General features: G+C 35.4%; 1 protein-coding gene and 1 pseudogene across 4 annotated transcripts in view; both read left to right on the forward strand.

Annotated features, from left to right (window-relative positions):
* FASTKD1 (FAST kinase domains 1) overlaps window positions 1-24,981 on the forward strand; it is a 49,464-nt gene that overhangs the window by 3,982 nt on the left and 20,501 nt on the right. For 2 of the 4 annotated variants that reach the window (XM_058714756.1, XM_058714764.1), the window contains exons 3-7: window positions 1,572-1,640; window positions 17,502-17,627; window positions 20,666-21,064; window positions 22,822-22,932; window positions 24,224-24,355. In XM_058714756.1, coding sequence (XP_058570739.1) covers window positions 1,572-1,640; window positions 17,502-17,627; window positions 20,666-21,064; window positions 22,822-22,932; window positions 24,224-24,355 — 837 coding nt within the window. The remainder of the gene's footprint in view (window positions 1-1,571; window positions 1,641-17,501; window positions 17,628-20,665; window positions 21,065-22,821; window positions 22,933-24,223; window positions 24,356-24,981) is intronic. The other 2 variants (XM_058714772.1, XM_058714782.1) reach the window with 2 other exon arrangements.
* On the forward strand, window positions 6,328-14,349 carry LOC131503237 (large ribosomal subunit protein mL52-like; annotated as a pseudogene).

Below are 24,981 nucleotides of genomic sequence, written 5' to 3' on the forward strand. Positions count from 1 at the left end.
CGTGAAAGTTTCTGATTTTTGGGAGACAAACTAATATAGGCTTAATGCTATAAAGATATTGAAATTGGTTAAAAAGATATTTTTATACCTACAATATATAGTGTATGTGGTTTAGTTATATAGAAAGTATTCATGGTTAATGAAGCTATACTGGAGGAGGAACTCTTATATGTTCTGATGGTACAATGTATATCAAGAACTGTAAAGATACCCTTGGATCCAAGAATTTTGCTTCTAAAGTTTATCTCTAAGAAAATAATCTGGGATATGAATGGATAAAGATGTGATAAATATGTATACAATGGAGTATTACTCAGCAATCAAAAAGAATGAAATCTTGCCATTTGCAACTACATGGATGGAACTAGAGGGTATTAAGCTAAGCAAAATTAGTCAGAGAAAGACGAATACCATATGACTTCATTCACATGTGGAATTTAATATACAAAACAGATGAATGTAAGGGAAGGGAAGCAAAAATAATATAAAAACAAGGAAGGGACAAGACATAAGAGACTCTTAAATACAGAGAACAAATTGAGGGTCGCTGGAAGAGTTGGGGGTGCAGGGGTGGGCTAAATGGGTAAGGGGCATTAGGAAAGACACTTATTGGGATGAGCATTGGGTGTTATACAGAGGGAATGAATCAGTGGAATCTACTCCTGAAATCATTATTGCATTATATACAAACTAACTTGGGTGTAAATAAATAAATAAATAAATAAAATAAAATGCAAAAAAAAAAAAAAGAAAATAACCTGGGGTACATATTTAAGATTATTGTGCGTTGATATTCATGCCAGCATTATTTATAATATTGAAAAACTATAATTCTAATAGTAGGTGAATGTTTAAATGATACTATATTCATTTAATGGAATAATATACCATGTTTAAAAATTGTTTTGAACACTATGTAGTGTCATGGGCAAATGCTGAAAAGGGCAGGGTACAAAAGTGTAAAAGTGAGGTGCCTGGCTGGCTCAGTCAGTGGAGCATGTGACTCTCGATCTTGGGGTTGTGAGTTTTAGCCTCACATTGCATGTAGAGATTACTTAAAAATAAAACCTTTTAACAAAATAAAAAAAAAAACTGTAAAAGGAATATGTATATTCCGTATGTGTGTAGAAAAGACAAATGGAGCAAAAATGCTACAGATTAATGATGGTGGCTGTTTATGAGTACAGACCTATAAATAAGTTTTAGTACCCTATTCAAGTTTTTCTTTATTTTACAAAACTCTCCTATAAAAATATTTTTCTAATCAGAGAAAAGTAATATATATTATGTGTACTTTTAAAATAATATGTATTGTTGAATGTTCTCATTGTTCAGTGGAAGGCATTGAACAGATAAAAGAATGAGAGAGGCATGGGATAAAATGTAGATGTTTATTATACCGTATCAAGAAATCAAAATACTGAAATGGGAATGGACCAGAAATAAAGACTGTGTAAGAGTATAATAACTTGAGGTTCACTTTTGCATTATAATTGTTAACTTGCATGATTGTTTTTAATACTTTAAAAATGTTTATGTATGGAAAATTATTTTCTCTTGATTTTATTGAGGTGTGCTACTGAGACCCATGACCTACTGGTTGAAGCTCTAGTTACAGAAGCATGGAGAAGACTGGAAAGGCAAGTACTTTGGGTTCATTTTCTAAGATCACAGTTATCCTATTCAAGGTTAACTGAAATCTTGTAGAGAAAGAATAGGGAGCTGCTGCCTACCTATCAACTTTCACTAAAAAAAAAAAAAAAAAATTAGTTGGGGGTATTTTGATTGTGTAAAGTAAAAGAATGAGGAATGTGTATTTTCCTTAAGAGACAAAGAAAGCTTGAATATTTGCTCTTTATTTATCAAAAAAAATTAAAAATTTTAATGTTTATTTAAATGTTTAATTTATTTTTTTATGTTTATTTTTAATGTTCATTTATTTTTGAGAGAGAGAGAGAGAGAGAAAAGAGTGCAAGTAGGAGAGAGGCAGAGAGAGAGAATCTGAAGCAGGCTCCAAACTCCCAGCTGTCAGCACAGAGCCAGACATGGGACTTGAACCCACGAACCATGAGATCATGACCTGAGCTGAAGTCAGATGTTTAACCGACTGAACCACCCAGGCGCCCCTAAAAAATTTTTTTTAATGTTTATTTATTTTTGGGAGACAGAGACAGAGTGAGCAGGGAAAGGGTAGAGAGACAAAGAGACGTAGAATCTGAAGCATGCTCCAGGCTCCAAGCTGCCAGCACAGAGCCCAATGTAGGGCTCGACCTCACAAATTGCAACATTATGACCTGAGCTGAAGTTGGACGCTTAACTGACTGAGGCACCAATATTTGCTTTTTAAATTAAGAGTGGAAACAGTGTGCTTTGCCACATATATAATTAGTCAAAATATAAGTAAGGTGGAGCAACAGCTATTTGGCTTTTTGAATCTTCTTTTCTGGAAGATTTTGCTTCAGAAAGAAAAGATTTGGAGCCCTGACTGGTTCAGTGGTAGGGTATGCAACTCTTGATCTTGGGATTGTGAGTTTGAGCCTATATTAGGGGTAGAATTTATTTTAAAAACTTAAGAAAAAAAGAAAGGAAAGATTTTCTGAGTGATAGGCTGCTTATTAAAACCTAGAAATTCAGGGGCGCCTGGGTGGCTCAGTCGGTTGGGCAGCCGGCTTAGGCTCAGGTCATGATCTCGCGGTCCGTGGGTTCGAGCCCCGCGTCGGGCTCTGTGCGGACAGCTCAGAGCCTGGAGCCTGTTTCGGATTCTGTGTCTCCCTCTCTCTGACCCTCCCCTGTTCATGCTCTATCTCTCTCTGTCTCAAAAAAATAAATAAACGTTAAAAAAAATTAAAAAAAAAAAAACAAAAACCTAGAAATTCAGGAGCCGTAAAAGGAGAGAAAAGAAGACACCAGTTTAGTAGAAAGGAAAACTATTTAACATTGTTTAGCAGCATTTGTAGGTACTTGCCTATCACTTCTTTATTGAGAGACAATGAACATCACTCATAGGTGACTTAGATGCTTTCAAGTTCACTGCTGTGACTATGATTGATTCAGATCTCTTTCCTCTACTATACAGAGCTTTATTTGTAGCATGTTGCCATAATCAGCAGTCATCTGGAAAAATGTAAAATTTGTTCAGGGCATTCTTCTTATGAGTACAGTGAAGTCTATTCTATACAAAACCATGCTATTTATGCTATATGAGAATATGTGAGAAACTCCATTTATAAAAGAGTTGAGATAATAACAGACCTCATTTTGGAAAATTGTTAGCTATTTCTGAAAATTTTGAACTTTTTAATGTAGGGATCACCATAGCCTAGGTCTCTTATTAGTGGAGTAAACAAATATTAGTGAAGAAAGGGAAAATCAAAGTGGGAAAGAGAAAGGAGGATTTAAAAACCACAGAACAGAGAGGTGGTTCAAGATGGTGGCATAGATATCCTACTCACTCTACCAAAGACACCAAATCTACAACTACATATAGAACGTCAGTCTCTGAAAAAGACCTGGAGACTAGCTGAACAACTCCACAGCAAAGAGGCAGGTCCACATTGAGACCGGTGGGAGAGGCAGAGATTGGTTTCATCAGGAACCCCACTCCTGACTCAGTGACCCACAAAAGGGAGGGATCTAACAAATATGGAGCATATTCCTGAGGAGTGAGGGGTTTGAGCCCCACATCAGGAACCCCAATTCTTGGGACCTGTACCAGAGAGATGAGCTCCCAGATGTCTGTCTTTGAAAACCAATAGGGCTTACATCAAGGAGACCCAAGGGTTATAGGAAACTGGAACTCACCCTTAAAAGTGCTCACACGCAGACTTACTTGTCCTGGAACCCAGCACAAAAATGGCAGGTTGGAAGTGCCTAGGCCGTATGTGAAGGAGATTCACTGGGTAAGCTTAAAGTGCCTGCCAGAGGGACAGAGGTCTATTGGAGCTCTCTCTCTGGCTAAAGGCACTGGTGCACACCATTTTTGCAGTCTATCTTGCTAGCACCAGCACTAGCTGGTGCCATTTTAGCACTTTCCTTCAGCCTTGTGAAAGTTGTTTGCTCTGCATCTGTGTTCTTCTGTGGCTCTGCCCCATCAAACCTGTTGGGCCAGCTTGCCCTGACCTTTGCTCCCCACAAACCCACAGTGCTAAAATTGGTAGGCAGGCAGCCTTGCCTTGGCCTGGTGCTCTTCCTTGGCCCCAGCAAAGCTGACAGGTGTGTGCAGTCCATAGAGGGAGTGCTTTGAACACCTGCCTCTTGTGGCCAGGGGTGTTTGCGTTTCTGGGACCTATGGAACTGAAATAATTACAGAGTTCTTGGCAGGCTAAAACCCCCAGAGCAATTTACAGATAGCAGACTGAAATACCCCAGTCTTCCTGTGACCGCTCCTTCAAGACTGAAGAGATAGCTCTTTTGCCTAATACATAGGAACAAGCACTGAAAGTTAAGGAAATATTAGGAAACAAAAGAATATGTTCCAAATGAGAGAAGAAGATAAAACTCCTGAAAAAACCTTAACGAAACAGAGATAAGGTCGTGCCTGGGTGGCTAAGTCGGTTAAGTACCTGACTTTGGCTCAGGTCATGATCTCACAGTTTGGTTCATGAGTTCATGCCCTGCATCGGGCTCCGTACTGACAGCTTGGAGCCTGGAGCCTGCTTTGGATTCTGTGTCTCACTCTGTCTCTGCTTCTCCCCTGCTTGTACTGTGTCTCTGTCTCTCTGTCTCAAAAATAAATAAACGTTTTAAAAAAACCACATACAAGAAACAGGGATAAGTAACTTACCTGATAGAGACTTCAAAGTAATGGTCATAAAGATGCTCACTGATCTCAGAAGAATGGATGAACACAGAACTTCAGCAAAGAGATGGAGAATATAAGAATGTACATGGAACTGAAGAATATAATAACTGAAAGATATACTACAGGAATTCAACAGCAGAGTAGATGAAGCAGAAGAAAAGATTAGTGACTTGGACCAGGGCAATAGAACTCACTCAAACAGAGCAGCAAGAAAAAAAAAAAGATAATTTGAGGGGCCTATGGGACAACATCATATGGAACAATATTCACATAATAGGTGTCCTGTTAGGAGAAGATAAGGGAGAAAGGGATAGAAAACCTATCTGAAGAAATTATGGCTGAAAGCTTCACTTATCTGGGGAAAGAAACAGACATTCAGATCTAGGAAGCCCAGAGAGTTCTGAGTGAGATGAACTCAAAGAGAGTCACACCAAGACACGTTATAATTATGTCAAAGGTTAAAGAGAGAATCTTAAAAGCTGCAGGAGAAAAACAACTTGTTATGTATAAGGGACCCCCTGGCCCCCAGACTTTAATCAAGTTTTTCAGCAGAAACTTTGCAGGCCAGAAGGGAGTGCCGAAAGCAAAAAACTTCAACCAAGAATACTCTACTTGACAAGATTATCTTTCAGAATGCAAGGAGAGAAAAAGTTTTCCAGACAAGCAAAAACTGGACAAGTTCATCACTACTAAACTGGGCTTATAAGACACGTTAAAGGGACTTCTTTAAGCCAAAAAGAAAGGCCAACTGGTAACAAGAAAACGTATGAAAGTAAAAGTCTTTCTGGTAAAGGTAAGTATATATTAGGGGTAGTGGACTAATCACTTATTTTAGTATGAAGGTTAAAAGGCAAAAGTAGTAAAAATAAGTATAACTACAACAATAACTACAAGTTTAACTATAGTTAAAGGATATACAAAATTAAAAGATGTAAAATGTGGCATCAAAAACATAAACTGTGGGAAGGGGAAAATACAGTTTTAGAATGCATTCAAACGTAACTTGCTATCAACTTAAAATAAACTGGGATGTGCATAGGCTAATATATGTAAGCCTCAGGAAAACACAAAGCAAAAACCTATGGTAGATATACAAAAGATTATGAGAATGGAATCTAAACACTAAAGGAAGGCATCAAACTACAAGGGAAGAGAGCAAGAGGAAAAAGGAGCAGAGAAGAACTACAAAACAACCAGAATACAGTTAACAAAATGACAATGAGTATATACCATCTATAACCACTTTAAACATAAATGGACTGACACCCACTTCTAGCTCTCTTGCCTCAGCATGGCTGCTTTAGGTGTGTGGAGGCTGCACAGCAGTGTGGTGGGTTAGGTGGGCGGCCAATGGTGACTCCAGTGAGTGCTGGTCTGGGGGGAACTGGGGAACCAGAAGCTCGGTTGAATCCTCATGGAAATGTTTTTCTCCACCCAGGCAGGGCCTGGCTACCAACCCCTCTGTCTACGGACCCTTTACAGAGTTCCCAGACTGATCTTACACAGATGGCCGCCCTGTACCTCCAATGAAAGGCCAGCTTCGAAGAAAAGCCCAAAGGGAGATGTTTGCAAGATGAGTTGCACTGCTATCACAGAAAACGGATGCTGGATTACAGTCATGGCAGCTTAGACAGCAGGAGAAGTTGCAGGAAGAAGAAAGGAGGCAGAAAAAGGCTCTTAAAACCCAAAGGGGCTCTACTGCAGAACCCACAACTAAGTCAATAAGTAGCAATTCCTATCTCCCTTCACCAGCCTCTCTCTGGTTTTCTTTTCTTCTCCTCCTCCTTCTTCTTTCAAATGTTTGTTTATTTTTGAGAGAGAAAGCACGAGCGGAGGAGGGGCAGTGAGAGGGGGCCAGAGGATCTGAAGCAGCTCTATGCTGTGGGGCTTCAAGTCACGAACTATGAATGAGATCATGACCTGACCTGGCTTTCTTTTCTATCATCTATATGCCTCATCCTAGCCAGAAGAGAGCCTTCCTATTCCCCATCTGTCTTCATAAGAGTTTGGATACCAGGAAGAATGGGTTGTAAGATCACTGCCTTGAGGGGTTGGCTCAGTGCACTTACCCTGGCTCCATTCCAGTTCAGCAGAATCTTGTTCTGGGATGCTTACCCCTTTTGCAGACCATAAGACTGGCCAAACTATGAACAGTAGCTACTCTGTGAACATGAAAAAGGGGCAACAGTTTTTCTGGCTTTAGCTAGGCATTCAAGCCTTTAACAGCCCATACACAGCTCAGGCTGTGTGCAGTTATTCATTTAATAAATGTTTGATGAAAAGGGCAACCCCTCCCCCCAAATGGACCAAATTCTTCAATCAAAAGATAGGGAGTGACTGAATGGATAAAAAGCAAGACCCATCTATATGCTGCCTATAAGAGACTCACCTTAGATATAATGACACACAGGTTGAAAGTGAAGAGATGGAGAAAGATGTTTTATGTGAATGGAAACCAAAAGTAAGCTGGGGTAGCTATACTTATATCAGACAAAATAGACTTAAACCAGATTGTAATAAAAGAAAAAGGTGGGCATTACATAATGATAAAAGGGTCAATCTAGCAGGAAGAGACAACATTTGTAAATATTTATGCACCCAATATAGATGCATCTAAAAGTATAAAGCAATATTAACAGACCTAAAGAGAGAAATTGACAATAAGACAATGATAGTAAGGGCCTTTAATATCATTCTTACATTGAGGAATAGATCATCCAGACAAATAATAAGGAAACATTAGCCTTAAAATACATTAGACCAGATGGATTTAGATATATACAAAACATTTTACCAAAAACCAACAGAATATACATTCTTAAGTGTATGTGGAACATTCTCCAGAACAGATAATATGTTTAGCCACAAAACAAGTCTCAATAAATTTTGGAAGATTGAAGCCCTATCAAGCATCTTTTTAGACCGCAATGGTATGACATTGGAAATCAATCACAAAAAACTGGAAAAATTACAAATATGTGGAGATTTGACAACATGCCACCAGACAACCAATTGATGAATTAAAAAATGAAAAAAAAAATAACCTTGAGATAAATGAAAATTAAAATACAGCTTTCCAAAATCTGGGATGTAGCAAAAGCAGTTTTAACAAGGAAGTTCATAATACTACAGACCTACTTCAAGAAACAAGTGCCTGGCTGCCTGTGTGGCTCAGTCCATTAAGTGTCTGACTCTGGTTTTCGGCTCAGGTCATGATCTCACAGTTTGTGAGTTCAAGCCCCACATAAGGCTCTGCACTGATGAGCCTGCTGGGGATTATCTGTCTCCCTCTCTCTGCCTCTCTCTCTCTCAAAAATAAACGAAAATAAACATTTATAAAAATAGAATGAATAAATATATTTGCATCTATTAGAAAGGAAACAAGTAAAATCTCAAATAAATAATTTAACTTTATACTTAAAGGAACTAGAAAACAAGGAATAAATGAAGCCCAAAGGTAGTAGAAGGAAGGCAATAGCAAAAGTCAGAAGAAATAAACGCAATAGAGACTAAAGAGACAATAGAAAAGACCAATAAAACTAAGCTGGTTTTTTGAAAAGATAAAGTTGATAAACCTTTAGCTAGATTTACTAAGAAAAAAAGAAGGCTTAAATAATGGAATCAGATGAAAGAAGGAACATTAAAACTGATACTAAAATAATGCAAAGGCTAATAAGGGACTATGATAACTGTATACCAACAAATTGGACAATTAGAAGAAATGGATAAATTTCTAGAAATAATCTTATAATACTAAATCATGAAGTAATAGAAAATCTGAACAGACCAATTACTAGCAAGGAGATAGAGTCAGTAATCAAAAAACTCCCAACAAGTAAAAGTCCAGGACCAGACAGCTTTAGTGGTGAATTCTAGCAAACATTCAAAGAAGATTTAATACCTATTCTTCTCAAACTCTCTCAAAAAATTGAAGAGGAGGGAACACTTCCGAACTCATTTTACAAGGCCACCATTGCTCTGATACCAAAATCAGACAAGGGCACCATAAAAGAAGAAAATTATAAGTCAGTATGAACATAAATGAACATAGATGTAAAAATCCTCAACAAAATATTAGCAAACCAAAATCAACAATACATTAAAAAAGTCATATGCCATGGTCAAGTGGGATTTATTCCAAGGATGCAAAGATGGTTCAACATCTGCAAATCAATGTGATATGCCACATTAACAAAATGGAGGATAAAAAATTATATGATCATCTCAATAGATGCAGGAAAAGCATTTGACAAAATTCAACATTGATTTATGATTAAAAAAAAGAAACTCAACAAAGAAGGTATAGAGGGAATGTCCCTCATCATAATAAAGGCCATAAATGACATGCCCACAGCTAAGATCATACTCAATGATAGAAAGCTGAAAAATTTCCCCCTAAGATCATGCCCACTCTTAGCACTTTTATTCAGTATAGTATTGGAAGTCCGAGTCAGAGCGATTAGGCAAGAAAAAGAAAAGGCGTCCAAATTGGAAAGAAAGAAGTAAAGCTGTCACCATTTGCAGATGACATGATTTTGTATAAAGAAAACCCCAAAGACAACACCAAAAACCTGTGAGAACTAATAAATTCAGTAAAGTTATAGGATACAAAATCAACATATAAAATATCTGTTGCACTTTTGTACACTAACGGCATACAATTAGAAAACAAAATTTAGAGGACACTCCCATTTATATTTGCTTCAAAAGGAATTAAATACCTAGGAATAAATGTAAACAATGATGTGAAAGACTTGTACACTGAAAACTAAGACATTGGTGAAAGAAATCAAAGAAGACACCAATAAATTGAAAGATAATTCCATGGTCATAGATTGGAAAAATTTATATTGTCAAAATGTCTATATTACACAAAACAACATATAGAGTCAACGCAACCCTATCAAAATTCCAATGGGATTTTTCACAGAAATAGAACAAACAATCCTAAAATTTGTATGGAATCACAAAAGATCCCTACCAGCCAAAACAGTCTTGAAACAAAAAGAGGAGGCATCATGCGCCCTGATTTCAAATCATATTAGAAACCTGTAGTAATCAAAACAGTATGTTATTGGCATAAAAACAGACAGATCAATGGAACAGAATAGAGAGCCCAGAAATAAACCTGTGCACATATGGTCAATTAATTTACAACAAGAATGTACAATGTGGAAAGGACAGTCTCTTCAGTAAATGGTGCTGGGAAAACTGAACAGCCACATACAAAAGAATGAAACTGGACCACTATCTTACACCATACACAAAAATAAGCTCAAAATGGAATAAACACTTGACTACAAGACCAAATGGCATAAAACTCTTGGAAGAAAACATAGGCAGTAAGCTCCTTGAAATTGCTCTTCGTGATGTTTTTTTTGGATCTCATTCCAAGGGCAATGGCAATAAAAGAAAAATAACCAAGGAGACAATGTTAAAAAGCTTTTGCACAGTGAAGAAAATCATCAACAAAATGAAAAGGCAACCTACTGAATGGGAGAAGATATTTGCAAATCATACAACTTGAATAAGGGTTAATATCCAAAATATAGAAAGAACTGCAATTAAATAACATCAACAACACAACACAAATCTGATTAAAATATGGGCAAGGAGCTGAATAGATCTTTTTCCGAAGAAGACATACAGATGGCCAATGGGCATATGAAACTGTGCTCAGCATCAGTAATTATTGGAAATGCAAATCAAAAGCACTACGAAGTATATCACACCTGTCAAACGGCCATTATCAAAAAGACGAAAAAGTAACAAGTCTTGGCAAGGATGTGGGGCAAAGGGAACCCTCTTACACTATTGGTGGGAATGTAAATCAGTACAGCCACCATGGAAAACATTATGGATATTCTACAAAAACTAAAAATAGAGCCACCAAATGATCCAATAAATCCACTTCTGGGTATTTATCCGAAGAAAATAAAAACACTAATCAAAGATATATGTACCCTTATGTTCATTGCAGCATTATTTACAATATTCAAGATATGGAAATAACCACAGGGTCCACTAATGGATGAGTGGATAAAGAAAATGTAGTGTATTTATACAATGGAATATTACTCAGCCATAAAAAAGAATGAAATCTTGTCATTTGTAAGCACATGGATGGACCTTGTGGATATTAGGCCTACTGAAATAAGCCAGAGAAAGACAAATGTCATATAATTTCATTTATATATGGGAATCTAAAAACAGATGAGCAGACAAAACAAAACTTATAAGTGCAGACAATAGATTGGTGGTTGCCAGAGGGGAGGAGAGTTGGAGGGTGGGCAAAATGGGAGAAGATGGGCAAGAGTTACAAACTTCCAGTCACAAAATAAGTAAGTCATGGGGTTGTGATGTACCGCATGGTGACCATAGTCAACAATATCATATTACATATTATGTAACTTTATATGGTGGCAGGAGGAAATTAGACTTATTGGGGTACTCATTTTACAGTGTATATAAATAACAATTCATCATATTGTATACCTGAAACTAATATAATGTTGTATGTCAGTTATACCTTGATAAAAAATAAAAGCCATGGAACACAACACAAATGTATGGAGGTTAAATAACGTGACACTAACAATGAATGGGTCAACTCTGAAACCAAATGAGAAGTTAAAAATTACATGGAAACAAATGTAAATGAAAAAACCAAGTTACTAAAGTCTTGGGGATGCAGCAAAGTGGTTCTAAGAGGGAAGTTTATAGTAATACAGACCTCAAGAAGCAAGAAAAGTCTTAAATAAACAACCTCACTTTACACCTAAAGGAGCTAGAAAAACCCAAAGAAACAAAACAAAACCCAAACTGAGCAAAAGGAAGGAGATAATTCAGATTAGAGCAGAAATAAATGATACAGAAACTAAACAAACAAATCAAACAATAGAACATATCAATAAAAGCAGGAGCTGGTTCTTTGAAAAGCTCAGCAATGGTAAACCTCTAGTCAGACTCATAAAAAAAAAAAAAAAAAAAAAGAGACAGAGAGAGAACCCAAATAAAATTACTAATGAAAAAGAAGAAATAACAACCAACACCCACAGAAATACAATTTGTAACAGAGGGTTGCCTGGGTGGCTCAGTTCGCTAAGCATCCAACTCTTGGTTTTGGCTCAGGTCCTGATCTCACAGTTTGTGGGTTCAAGCCCCACGTTGAGCTCTGTGCTGGAGGTCTGGAACCTGCTTGGGATTCTTTTTCCCTCTCTCCTGCTCTCATATGCACTGTCTCTCAAAATAAATAAACAACAAAAAAAAACCCCACAAACAATTCTAACAATATTATGAAAACCTATATGCCAACAAATTGGATAACCTGGAAGAAATTGATAAACTCTTAAAAACATATAAGCTACCAAAGCTAAAGCAGGAGGAAATAGAAAATTTGAACAGATCAGTTACCAGCAATGTGAATCAGTAAACAACAAACTCCCCCAAATCAAAAGTCCATTACTGGATGACTTCATAGGCGAATTCTACCAAACATTTAAAGAAGAGTTATTATCTATTCTCAAACTACTCCAGAGAATAGAAGGAAAACTTCCAAATTTATTCTGTGAGACCAGTGTCACCCTATACCAAAACCAGATAAAGACACTGCAAAAAAAAGCGAACTACAGGCCCATATGTCTCATGAATACAGATGCAAAAATCCTCAGTGAATATTAGCAAACTGAATTCAACAATACATTAAAAAAATTATACATCACAATCAACTGGGATTTATCCATGGGATGCAAAGGTGGTTTAATATTTTAAAAATAATGTCATACTTCACATCAATAAAAGAAAGGATAAAAACCATATGATTGTTTCATTAGATGCAGAAAAAGCATTTGACAGAGTACAACATCCATTCATGATAAAAACCCTCTGCAAATTAGGTCTAGAGGGAACATAGCTCTACATAATGAAGACCTTATATGAATAACTCACAGCCAACATCATACTTAGTGGTGAAAAACTGAGAGCTTTTCCTCTAAGGTCAGGAACAAGACAAGAATGTCCACTCTCACCACTTTTATTTAACATAGTACTGGAAGTTCTAGCCATAGCAATTAGACAACATAAAGAAATAAAAGACATTCAAATTGTAAGAAAGAAGTAAAACTCTCAATATTTGCAGATGACATGATACTGGACGTAGAAAATCCTAAATACTCCACCACAAAACTACCAGAACTGATAAATGAATTCAGTAAAGTCGCAGGATACAAAATCATGTGCAGAAATCTGTTGCATTTCTATACACTAATTATGAAGCAGCCATTAGTGAAATTAAGAAAACAATCCCATTTACAGTTGCACCCAAGCCAATAAAATATCTCAGAATAGACTTAACCAAAGAGGTGAAAGACTTTACTCTGAAAACTATAAAACATTGGTGAAAGAAATTCAAAATGATGCAAAGAAATGGAAATGCTCATGGGTAAGAAGAACAAATATTGTTAAAGTGTCTGTACTACCCAAAACAATCTACAGATTTAATGCAATCCCTATTAAGTACCAATAGCATTTTTCATGGAACTAGAACAAACAATCCTAAAGTTTGTATGGAACTACAAAACAAAACTGGAGGTATCACAATTCCAGATTTCAAGTTATATTACAAAGCAGTAGTAATTAAAACACTATGGTACTGGCATGAAACTAGGCACATAGATAAATGCAATAGAACAGAAAATCCAGAAATAAATTCACAATTATATGGTCAATTAATCTTCAACAAAGGAGGAATGAATATACAATGGGAAACAGATAATCTCTTCAACAAATGATGTTGGGAAAATTGGACAGCCACATGCAAAAGAATGAAATTGGCTTACTTTCTCTCCCCATATACCAAACTAAATGCAAGGCATTAAGAACCTAAACATGAGGCCTGAAGCCATACAAATCCTTGAAGAGAGCACAAGCAGTAATTTCTCTGACGTTGGCCACAGCAACATTTTTCTAGATACATCTCCTAAGACAAGGGAAATAAAAGCAAAAATAAACTATTGGGACTACATAAAAACAAAAATTTTTCTTCATAGCAAAGGAAACAACAAAACTAAAAGGCAACCTACTGAATTGGAGAAGATTTTTGCAAATGACATATCCAATAAAGGGTTAGTATCCAAAATATATAAAGAACTGATACAACTCAACACCCAAAGAACAAATAATCTAATTAAAAAATGGGCAAAGGACATGAACAGATATTTCTACAAAGAAGACCTCCAGATGGTCAACAGACACATGAAACGATGCTCAACATCACTCATCAGGGAAATGGCAAATCAAAACTACAATGAGATAACACCTCACATGTGTCAGACTGGCTAAAATCAACTACACAAGAAACAACAGGTGTTGTTGAAGATGTGGAGAAAAGGGAATCCTCTTGCACTTTTGGTAGGAATGTAAACTTATGCAGCCACTGTGGAAAACAGTATGGAGGTTCCTCAAAAAATAAAAAAAATAGAATGGCCCTTTGATCCAGTAATTGCACTACTGGGTATTTACCCCAAAATACAAAAACACTAATTCAAAGGCATACACACACCTGAATGTTTATAGCAGCATTATTTACAATAGCCAAACTATGGAAGCAGCCCAAGTGTCCATCAATAGATGAATGGTAAAAAAGATGTGGTGTGTGTATATATACAATGGAATATTATTCAATCACAAAAAATAATGAAATCTTACCATTTGCCACAGCATTGATGGAACTAGAGAGTATAATGCTAAGTGAAATAGTCAGAGAAAGACAAATACCATATGATCTATTTTGTATATGGAATTTAAGAAACAAAACAAATGAGCAAAGGAAAAAAAAAAAAGAGAGAGACAAACCAAGAAACAGACTGTTAACCAGGGAAACAAACAGGTGGTTACCAGAAGGGAGGTGAGTGGGGGGATGGCTGAAATAGGTAATGGAGATTAAAAAGTAAAAAACAAAACAAAACAAAAAAACTCTTAGGAGAACAACTCTCCTAAACCAATCAGAAACCTACAGCAGAAAGGAAAGAATTGACTAAAATACAGAAGAAACAATATATTTATCTGTAGACAGAAGAGCAGGCTTTTCACTGGTTATTAATTATTATCCCATCTCATGCCCTTTAGCGTATTGCTTCTTAAAACATAAACTGTGATAAATTCTTACAATTGTGGTTATGTATGGATGAGCTCTAGTGGACCTTTGTTATATGGGCTGGATTAGGTTAAACAGGATCGAACAGCTCTTTGGGTCGAGAAACTCTACGTTCATTTACTGCATTGTGCTCTTAGTAAATCTCATGACCTAAACCCATTGTCTTCTCATCCTCCATTTTTGCATTCTCTTTATCTGTAATATCTTTTATTGAGAATAAGGAAAATAATATTATTTCTATTATGAGCAGTATAAACTACTGGATCTTTAAGGTTAAATTTGGTCATTATTGACAATAACTCAAAACTTTTTATTTTTCTTTACAGCAACATTGTAATGTGTATTATGCAGCTTGAACAAATCACTTGTAAAATACTTTCTTTCTGTTTTTCTATTAAACAGTTAAATTACAAATGTACGATTGTACTTCCAAGTCAATTAGACTTAAATTTTTTTTTCATTTCAAAATAGCTTAGAAGATTTTATTCTATATGTTTTTATATTTAGCAATACTTTTATTTTTGCATGATAATATATGAAAAGTTTTAAAGCTAATTTGTATTCCACATATAGAATTTTTAACAGTGTCATAAAATATATATTAACTTATGATTTTTATAGTCTGTAGCCTATGATGTTAATTTTTTGTTACATTAGTTGTTAATGATTTTGCTAAAATATTTATAAATGTTATATAAATATAATTCATAATGATTCAAATAGGATGTATTATTATGAATTAGCACTATATGATGGATCATACCAAGGGTAAACAGCATGTATTTGAAATTCAAATTTATAAATCTATTGTGGAAGATTTTAAACATTTATAAAACTAGAGACATTAGTATAATGAACTCCCATGTACCCATCATCCAGCTTCAACAACTACCAACATAAAGCAGTCTTGTTTTATCTAGGTCACCTCCCATTTTCTCCCTACCCCTCAGTATAGTTTAAATTGTATCATTTCATCTGTAAATACTTTAGTATGTATTTCTGAGAGATGAACTCTCTTTTAAAAATATATATAATCACTGGGTACCTGAGTGGCTTAGTTGGTTAAATGTCCAACTCTTGATCTCAGCTCAGGTCTTGATCTCAGGGTTGTGAGTTTAAGCCTTAGGTTGGGCTTCATGCTGGGCATGAAGCCCATTTAATAAAAAAAAAAAAGTGAAAAATAAGAGTAAAAAAATTGAAATCTAGGTATAATCATTAATAAAAATATATATAATCACAATAGCATCATCACTATGAAAAATAAATAATAATTCCTTAATATCACCTAATACCTGGTCTGTGTTCAGATTTGCTTGATTGCTCTATAAAGGTCTTTTTATAGACAATTTGTTTAAGTCAGTATCCAAACAAGATTCACACATTATATTGGTTGCTTTGTCTCAAGTGTCTCTCTCTCATTTTGTGAGTAAGCATTAGATTGAAGAATATCATCATATTACAATAATCAGAAGTGTACAGCTTGATGAATTTTACATACTGATCACTTCTGTGTAATATTACCAAGATCATAAATAGAACATCACTAGTTGCCCAGAAGTTCCCTTCATGTTTTCTCCAGGCACATCCCCCTACCATGAGGATAACTGTTATGTTGACTTTTATTTATTATTTTAAATGTTTATTTATTTATTTTGAGAGAGAGAGAGAGAAAGTCAGAGAGAGGGAGAGAGAGAATCCCAAGCAGGCTGTGATGTCAGTGCAGAGCCCAATGTGGAGATTGATCTAACAAACCAAGATCATGACCTGACCCAAAAGAGTTGGACTCCCAACTGGCTGAGCCACCCAGGCGTCCCTGTCTTGACTTTTAATACCATAAATTAGTTTTGTTTTTATAGGAATGGAAGCCTATAGTATATTCTCTTATGTCTAGTTCAGTTTGCTTAATATGCTTTAAAGAGTCCCTCATGATGTTGCATGATTCAGTCATTTGTTCTTTTTTTATTGCTGTGTAGTATTTTATGAATATGTACAATTTATCTGTTGTACTTTTGATAAATATTTAGATTGTTTGCAGTTTTTTACTCTTACATATTGTGCTGTTGTGGACTTTCTTTTGCTTGTCTTAGTGAAGTCAGAGTCTTGGTTTTTTTGTGTTTTTTTTTTTCTCAAGAGTCTTAAAATCTGTAACAACTCTTCTTTCCTCTCTTTTGTCTTGCTATTCACTTGTTGAAGAAATAGGATTATTTTTCCTATAGAAAAATTCTGGAGTTTTTTACAGCATGGTTGTAGCAGTGCTTGTTTTGTTACTATTCAACCTTGTGTTGAAATTGTTCTGTCACCTCAAAAAATTAATAAGTGATTCAAATAATTTTGTGATTTTTCCCTTTTAAAAATATTCCAAAGGTATCTGACTTTTTAATTGTTACTTTTATAATAATAAATAATCAACATTTTAGAAACATTCCTTTTATATTCATAATGTGTTAGTATATTAGTACTTTTGATTACTTTTTATTTTATAACTGTGTATCATGTTTTAAGTGAAAGTAAATAGTAATGATATCCTTTGCATATTTCTTTTCATAGGTTTGATATTAATATGCTATCAAAATTTTCCTTTTGCCTAGCAAATCAACATTTATATTTCAGTCCATTGATGGGAAAAATAGCTGATATTGTACACAGGAAACTGGAAACCATAGAGGACTTAAGGTAAATTTATTTTAGGTAAATATGTGGTTGGAGAGGTTCTGGGGTTTGGATGCATATACACTTAGATTGCCACTTCTTACCTATGTGACGTTAATCTCTTGAAACTTTAGTATCCTTATCTATAAAATAGTACTACTGGGGCACCTGGGTGGCTTAGTCAGCTAAGTGTCTGACTTCGGCTCAGGTCACGATCTTGTGGTTTGTGAGTTCGAGCCCTGTGTTGAGCTCTGTGCTGACAGCTTGGAGCCTGGAGCCTGCTTCAGCCTGCCTCTCCCCCGCTCACCCTCTGTCTCTCTCTCAAAAATAAATAAACATTTAAAAAATTAAAAAAAAAATAGTACTACCTTGCATCTACTTTGCAATGTTACTGTGGGAAAGTATAAACATGATATTGTTTACACATGTAAAGTGTAACATGATATTGTTGAGATCTGTGAAAGATTTGAGATTTTACTTTACTTGCAAGCTAACAAGTTTGCCTGCCCTCAATGATCTCATTTAACCTTAATTACCTTCCCAAAGACCCTGTCTCCAAATATAGTTACATTGGAGGTTAGGACTTTAATATATGGAGCTTAGGGGAGGACACAGTTCAGTCTATAGCATACATCAGTGTCCATAGCAGCATTAGTTCGAATAGTCAAAAGGTAGAAATAACCTAAATGTCCATTTGATTGATGAATGGACAGTCAAAATGTGGTATATACCTACAATGGGATATTATTTAGCCTTAAAAAGGAAGGAAATTCTGACACATGCTACAACATGGATGACATTATATTGAGTGAAATAAGCCAGACACAAGAGGACAAATATTATGATTCCACTTATATGAACTCCTAAAGTAGTCAAATTCATAAAAATAGAAAGTAGAATGGTTATTGCTAAGGGCTGGCGGGGGTGAAGAATTGAGAGTTACTGTACAAATGGCCAAGGAGTTTTAGTTTCAGAAGATGAAAAAGTCCTATAGGTAGGTGGTGGTAATAGTTGCATAACAATGTGAAAATATTTATTATCACTGAATGGTATGATTAAAAATGTTTAGGGGCGCCTGGGTGGCGCAGTCGGTTAAGCGTCCGACTTCAGCCAGGTCACGATCTCGCGGTCCGTGAGTTCGAGCCCCGCGTCAGGCTCTGGGCTGATGGCTCGGAGCCTGGAGCCTGTTTCCGATTCTGTGTCTCCCTCTCTCTCTGCCCCTCCCCCGTTCATGCTTTGTCTCTCTCTGTCCCAAAAATAAATAAAAAACGTTGAAAAAATGTTTAGAATGGTAGGGGCACCTGGCTGGTTCAGTTGGTTAAGTGTCCAACTTCGGCTCAGCTCATGATCTCACCGTTTGTGGGTTTGAGCCCCACGTTGGGTTCTGTGCTGACAGCTCAGAGCCGGGAGCCTGTTTTGGATTCTGTGTCTCCCTCTCTCTCTGCCTCTCCTGTGCTTGTGCTCTGTCTCTCTCTCTCTCTCTCTCTCAAAAATAAACATTAAAATAATGGTGGTATATTTTACACCATTACAGTGGTATATTTTATGCTCTCTCTGTTTTCATGCCCATACACCTAAGTAGCTTGTAAAAGCCAAGACAATTAAAATCAGTGTAAATTTTTTTAAGTGTAAAAAATTCCTATAGACTCCGTTGAGAATCTAGTCAAATCTTGGGACATTTCCCTACTCCAAACTACAATTACAAATAAATATATAGTTTTAAAAAATCATTTCAGGGGGTTTTATGGTTAAGTGAAATAGCAATGATAGGTTACTAATTAATGTTAGCATTAAACATTTGAGTAGGGAAGCCAGAGATTGTACAACTGAGTTTTTTAATTTAATATAAAAATTTTTATTTAAGTTTGTTTATATTAGAGAGAGAGAGACAGAGAGAGTGAATGGGGGAAGGGCAGAGGGAGAGGGAGAGGGAGAATCCCAAACCGGCTCCACACTGTCAGCATATAGCCCAATGTGGGGCTTGAACTCACCAACCGTGAGATCATGACTAGAACCAAAACCAAGAATCGGATGCTTAATGGACTGAGCCACCTAGGCGCCTCACAACTGGGTTTTTAAAATATATTTTATTGAAAATGTTGAAGAAATTTGGAAACAAAAATAAATGTAAATAATTTCCCTATCCTAATGATTGAGATATTTTTATATTTACATTTTTATGTCTTTTCTGTAGATGTTTTCTAATGATCATCTCCAAACATTTGTTATATGTATTTTACATTTTGCATTCTTTATGCATTTTGGTGCATTATGATGCTGTATATTTGTAGTTTTCTGATTTTTTTTTTTTTAAATCAGCTCCACACCCAGCATAGAGCCCAATGTGGGGCTTGAACTCATGACCCTGAGATCAAGACCTGAGCTGAGATCAAGAGTTTGGATGCTTAACTGACTGAGCCACTCAGGCTCAGTTTTTGTATTGTGTAACACCTGCGTTTTGAAAGCAGGAACTTCACCTTTGTAATTTTGATGTCTTCCTTAATACCTGGAAGAGTTATGTTCCTTAAAAGTATTTTTTGGTGAAGAAATATTAAATGCCTGAAGTTCAGTACTTACTGTCATATATTACTATCTGTCTAGCATGAGGCATTAAAAAATATGAAACAATTTATTAGTAAGAGACATTTTGCCAAGATTTTTTTTTAGTAAGATAACAGATATGCAGAGAAAGGGGCAACAAAGCGAAGTCTACTTCCAAAAATATAAAATGAGACTTTTAATGGCGCATTCATAGGCAATTGGTCCAAAGTGATTTCTGAGTGAATTTCACTGAAATATTTTCCTTCAAGGCAGTTATCTATAGAATGAGATATTACACACACTCAACAAAAGATATTATTTCGATGTATTTTTTGTTTGTTTTAAATCTAAAGGCATTTAATTACTAGATGTGTGTTCAAGTCCCATAAGTAAAGGAAAAATTTTGTGGTATAAAACCTGTAATATTTTAACTAGTTCTCTTCCATATCTAATCATTTAGTCTTAGAATTGTTTTTTATTCTTAAATAATGTAAAAATCTTTGCATTTGTTTCCTTTTTAGGTCCTTGTCTGTATTGATGGTCAACATATCTTCTTTAATATCACAACGTTTTCAAGACCAATTAGTGAACAAAACAGAACATCTTTTTGATACCATAGATTCTTCCCAGGTCAACGTTGCAAGAAGAATAGTAAAATTTCTTCGAAATATTAAATATAGTTATTACCCACTATTAGAAAGGTGTAATACGGTATTTTTAAGCAATATGAACCACCTTGATTTGGACTCCATCAGTAAAATACTTAGTCTATACCACTCTCTACAGTTTCATAGTTTTGAATTTATTAAAATGGCTAAAAAGAGGCTAACTGAGATGATTTCTCTGTTCAATCACCCTCCTAGCTTTGTAAAACTGTTTGTAGCATTGGGACCCATGGCAGGACCTGAAGAAAAGGAACAGTAAGTTTGGCTAAAAATGCTTTATTTTTCTTGTTGAGACTCTATGGGGCCTTGCAAGCTTAGACCTCCTTGCAGTTCTAGAAGGCACAGATGTCACCCCCATGCAGTCCTGGAAGGGAGAATAATCTCTTATGTCTGCTCCTTGATGCTTTCTCTGAATGTTCTAATTTACATCTCTACTGCTAAATTCTACTGCTAGTCTACTGCTAAATTCTGAGAAAGGGCCAATGACTTCCTGGTGGTGGCGAACACAAAGGATGAGGGAGATGGATATTCTCTGTGGAGAATGCCGCTTAAGTGCTTTTATTCTCCCTTCCTGGGCTATTTGATAGGCTTTACACACAGGTATAAGACTCTCCCACCCCCAGTATAGGGTGTGGAATATTCAGAATTATATTAGTGCTAACAATGGACCATTCTGTGCTTTGTGATCCTCACATTTGTCATCAAAGGCATTTCTTCAGCACCTTGGTAAGTGTTCCCTTGTTAGGTTGGAGTGAATTTTATCTATCTCCTATCTTTAAAAAATGTCCAGTTTTGCCTGACACTGATGTAGATAGGACTATTCCAGATATAAAGATGAGCAAACATTAAGTTAATGAATGATTACTAGGTATGAGCCAAGAGATAAGTATGATTAGTAGGTTCAGTTAAGCAGGGTTTCCAGGAGTTGCATAGTAGAGGTATCTGCTGCATCATTATTACTCTGTTAGCAAAGGACACACAGGGAGAGTTTTAATTTTAAGAGTCCTGTGAATTATATGAAGACCTTTAAGACATTTTAAGAGACTGTATGAAGATGGGAACAAGATGGTTACTTAAAAAGCTTTTATTGGAATTTTATTTTTTAATTATTTATTTTTGGTCACTAAGTACTGTTGGAATCTCATATTCTAAAGCAGTACAGAAGTTGAATTTAACTAGGTCCCTGCCTTCAAGCAGTTTATATTCCAATTGGAAGGATAGAAATGTACATATAATTGAATTGCATAAATACCATGACACTGCAATATAGTTATGAATAAGTACTCAAATTAGTGATATAGATAGTAGACAGGAAAATGAGAGAAAAATATAGACAATAAATGACTGGGCAAAGCTTTGAGGAGAAGCTGGATTTGAAAATGTTTGATAAGGTTGATGAAAAGGATGGTGTAGAGCTATCCAATATGAATAGTTCTAAATTATTCTAAAAGATACAGTTATATATAGATAGTTGTATTAGTGTACAATTTTGGATGGTTTCAAAATGGATCATCTTTGTAAATTTTCAGTTTATAATGTCACAGCAAGTATTTAGTAGGTAAGATTTTTGTTAATATGCAGGTATATTGACTTTCTGATCAGATCTTACTCAATTTAGAATAATTGGGATATTGTTAGAATGCCAATTTTTAGTTCTTTAGCTCTATAGTCCTGAATTTCACTGAATTATTGTATTTTATAATCATTATAACTTTATCTTATTTGAAAATCAATTTAAAAACCTTTTGTCTGTATTTTTTAAGAGACAGTTTAAGATTAGATTGTACTGAAGCCTAATTCCTTTGATGAAAACAGTATATTTTTCTTTATTCAATTATATTTATATTATACCCTATTAGGTGGGGAGAAAATTGGAATTATATATAGAATTCAGTTTTTGTTTCTATTTCTTTTTATTACCTCAGAACTGTTATTTAAAAAAAAAAACAAACGAAACTTTCATAGGCTAATCATCAGTTATTCAACGTAAAAATATTTTTCTTTTCTTCTAGACTTAAATCAACTATATTATTAATGTCAGAGGAGCTTACCAGCCAGCAAGCCTTGGCAGTGATGGGAGCAATGGAAGAGATGGAAAGCAGAAATTCACATCTGAATAAAAAGTAGTCTTTCCTGAAATTCATGGCCTTATCTTTAGTTGTCATTCATAAGTAACTTTTTTTTTTGAGGATGCCTTATATTTTTTTCTATAATTTAGCTGTTGGTTTTGAAGAAATAAGGAATTAACACTTAAGGCATTGTTTATTAAATAGCTTGTTTTTTAAGGTAGGGATTTTTAAATTGTCTATAGTATTTTTCGCTTCATTTGCTGCTATTGTTATTCTCAAGCCAGAACATTTTAGTCTTGGAAAGTGGAGGGCACCTACGTGAACTTGATTTGTTTCATACCACAGTTGTTACCTTGAAATCATACCTCCATATATTGTCTTTCTTTTACTTGAAATTTAAGAAGAATAAAAATACATAGTTCAGATATATACTTAATGTTTTATTATCAATTATATGTTCCTTTTTAAAGTATTCCTTATGCCCCATTTCTTGGTGCATTTCTCATGGTTTTTAATCAGTTCCATTAGAGGGCCAGTGGATTTAAGGAAGAAAATTAAATCAGTTTTGCTAATTGTTAGTAAATCCTGATAAAGATTTCTTTTGGGGGAAGATGTGGAATTTGATGGCTGTTTTCTGAGTTGTTTTTTATTTAGAAAGTGAAACTTTATGCTTTTCCCTCCTATTATTATTTTTTAAATATTTATTTATTTATTTTGAGAGAGAGTGATAGAGAGAGAGAATTCTCACACAAGTGGGGGAAAGGGCAGAGAGAGAGGGAGTCAGTGTAGAGCCGGCGTGGGGCTCAAACTCACGAACCACGACATCATGACTAGAGCCCAAATCAAGTCAGATGCTTAACTGAGCAATCAAGGCGCCCTCCTCCTCTTACTATTAATAATTAAATATTATTTCATTCACACTTCATTGATAGCTCTTATATCATTCTAGTTTGTTGTTTACATTTCTGTCACCTTCTTGAGACAGCTGTTCAAGAACAGAAAACCTGGGGCGCCTGGGTGGCTCAGTCGGTTAAGCGTCCGACTTCGGCTCAGGTCATGACCTCACGGTCCATGGGTTCGAGCCCCGCGTCGGGCTCTGTGCTGACAGTTCAGAGCCTGGAGCCTGTTTTGGATTCTGTGTCTCCCTCTTTCTCTGACCCTCCCCTGTTCATGCTCTCTCTCTGTCTCAAAAATAAATAAATGTTAAAAAAAAAAAAAAAAAGAACAGAAAACCTTATTTTATTCATTGCTCTAAAGCAGTGTATGTCTGGCATGAAAGAGCTCCTCAGTAAATGTTTAATAAATAAGTGAATGAATTTTTAATATATTTTATCATTCTTTTTAGAATTGCTTCAATTCTGCATAAACATTTGGATAACTATAAACCAATAGAGTTATTGAAGATAACTCGAGCACTGGTTTTTCTCCATTTTCAAAATAAAGAGCTTTTTGTGAAACTCAGAGAATTACTGCATAGGTAAGGTTAAAATCAAAGTGTTTATTTATTTTATAATCTAGACTCAACATCTGTTTTGCTTGATTACGTAGAGAGTTGGAACTTTTGGAGGCAGAATTAAGTGGCTTATTATTTAAAATGTTAACACACTTGTCTCCTCCAATACCCATTTTGCAAGTGCTCATGCTTGGTATATTTTGAAATGAAGCCAGTGGGGCGAGGAGTTCCCTAGGGCATGAATAACAGCAAAAGCCAAGGCATTTTCCTTTCATGCAGGTATAGAATAACTACGAAAAATTGGAGCTGCCCAACAAGGCAAAACTCCATTTGGGAGCATTCATATTTAGAGGCCTTCAGTCTGCTTACTTGCCTATTTTAAGGCATGTTAGATTGTCTTAAGACATAATAAATTTTTTAATTTCTAATTTTTAAAATAAGATATTAAGAATAATATTACTTACAAAAGCATTTTTGTATATAATTTAACATTTTCTGCTTTTCTATGGATATAACATTTGTATTTCAACTAGGAAGTTAGTCCGTTTTCCATTGATGTTTATGGAAATGGAGCCAAAATGGAGTTTTCCATTAAAATTTTTTTATTTTAATCATCAGAATAATGTCTTGAGTGAAACTAAAGCTAGATT

Source organism: Neofelis nebulosa, chromosome 2 (genome assembly GCF_028018385.1).
Source record: "Neofelis nebulosa isolate mNeoNeb1 chromosome 2, mNeoNeb1.pri, whole genome shotgun sequence".
Taxonomy (NCBI): domain Eukaryota; kingdom Metazoa; phylum Chordata; class Mammalia; order Carnivora; family Felidae; genus Neofelis; species Neofelis nebulosa.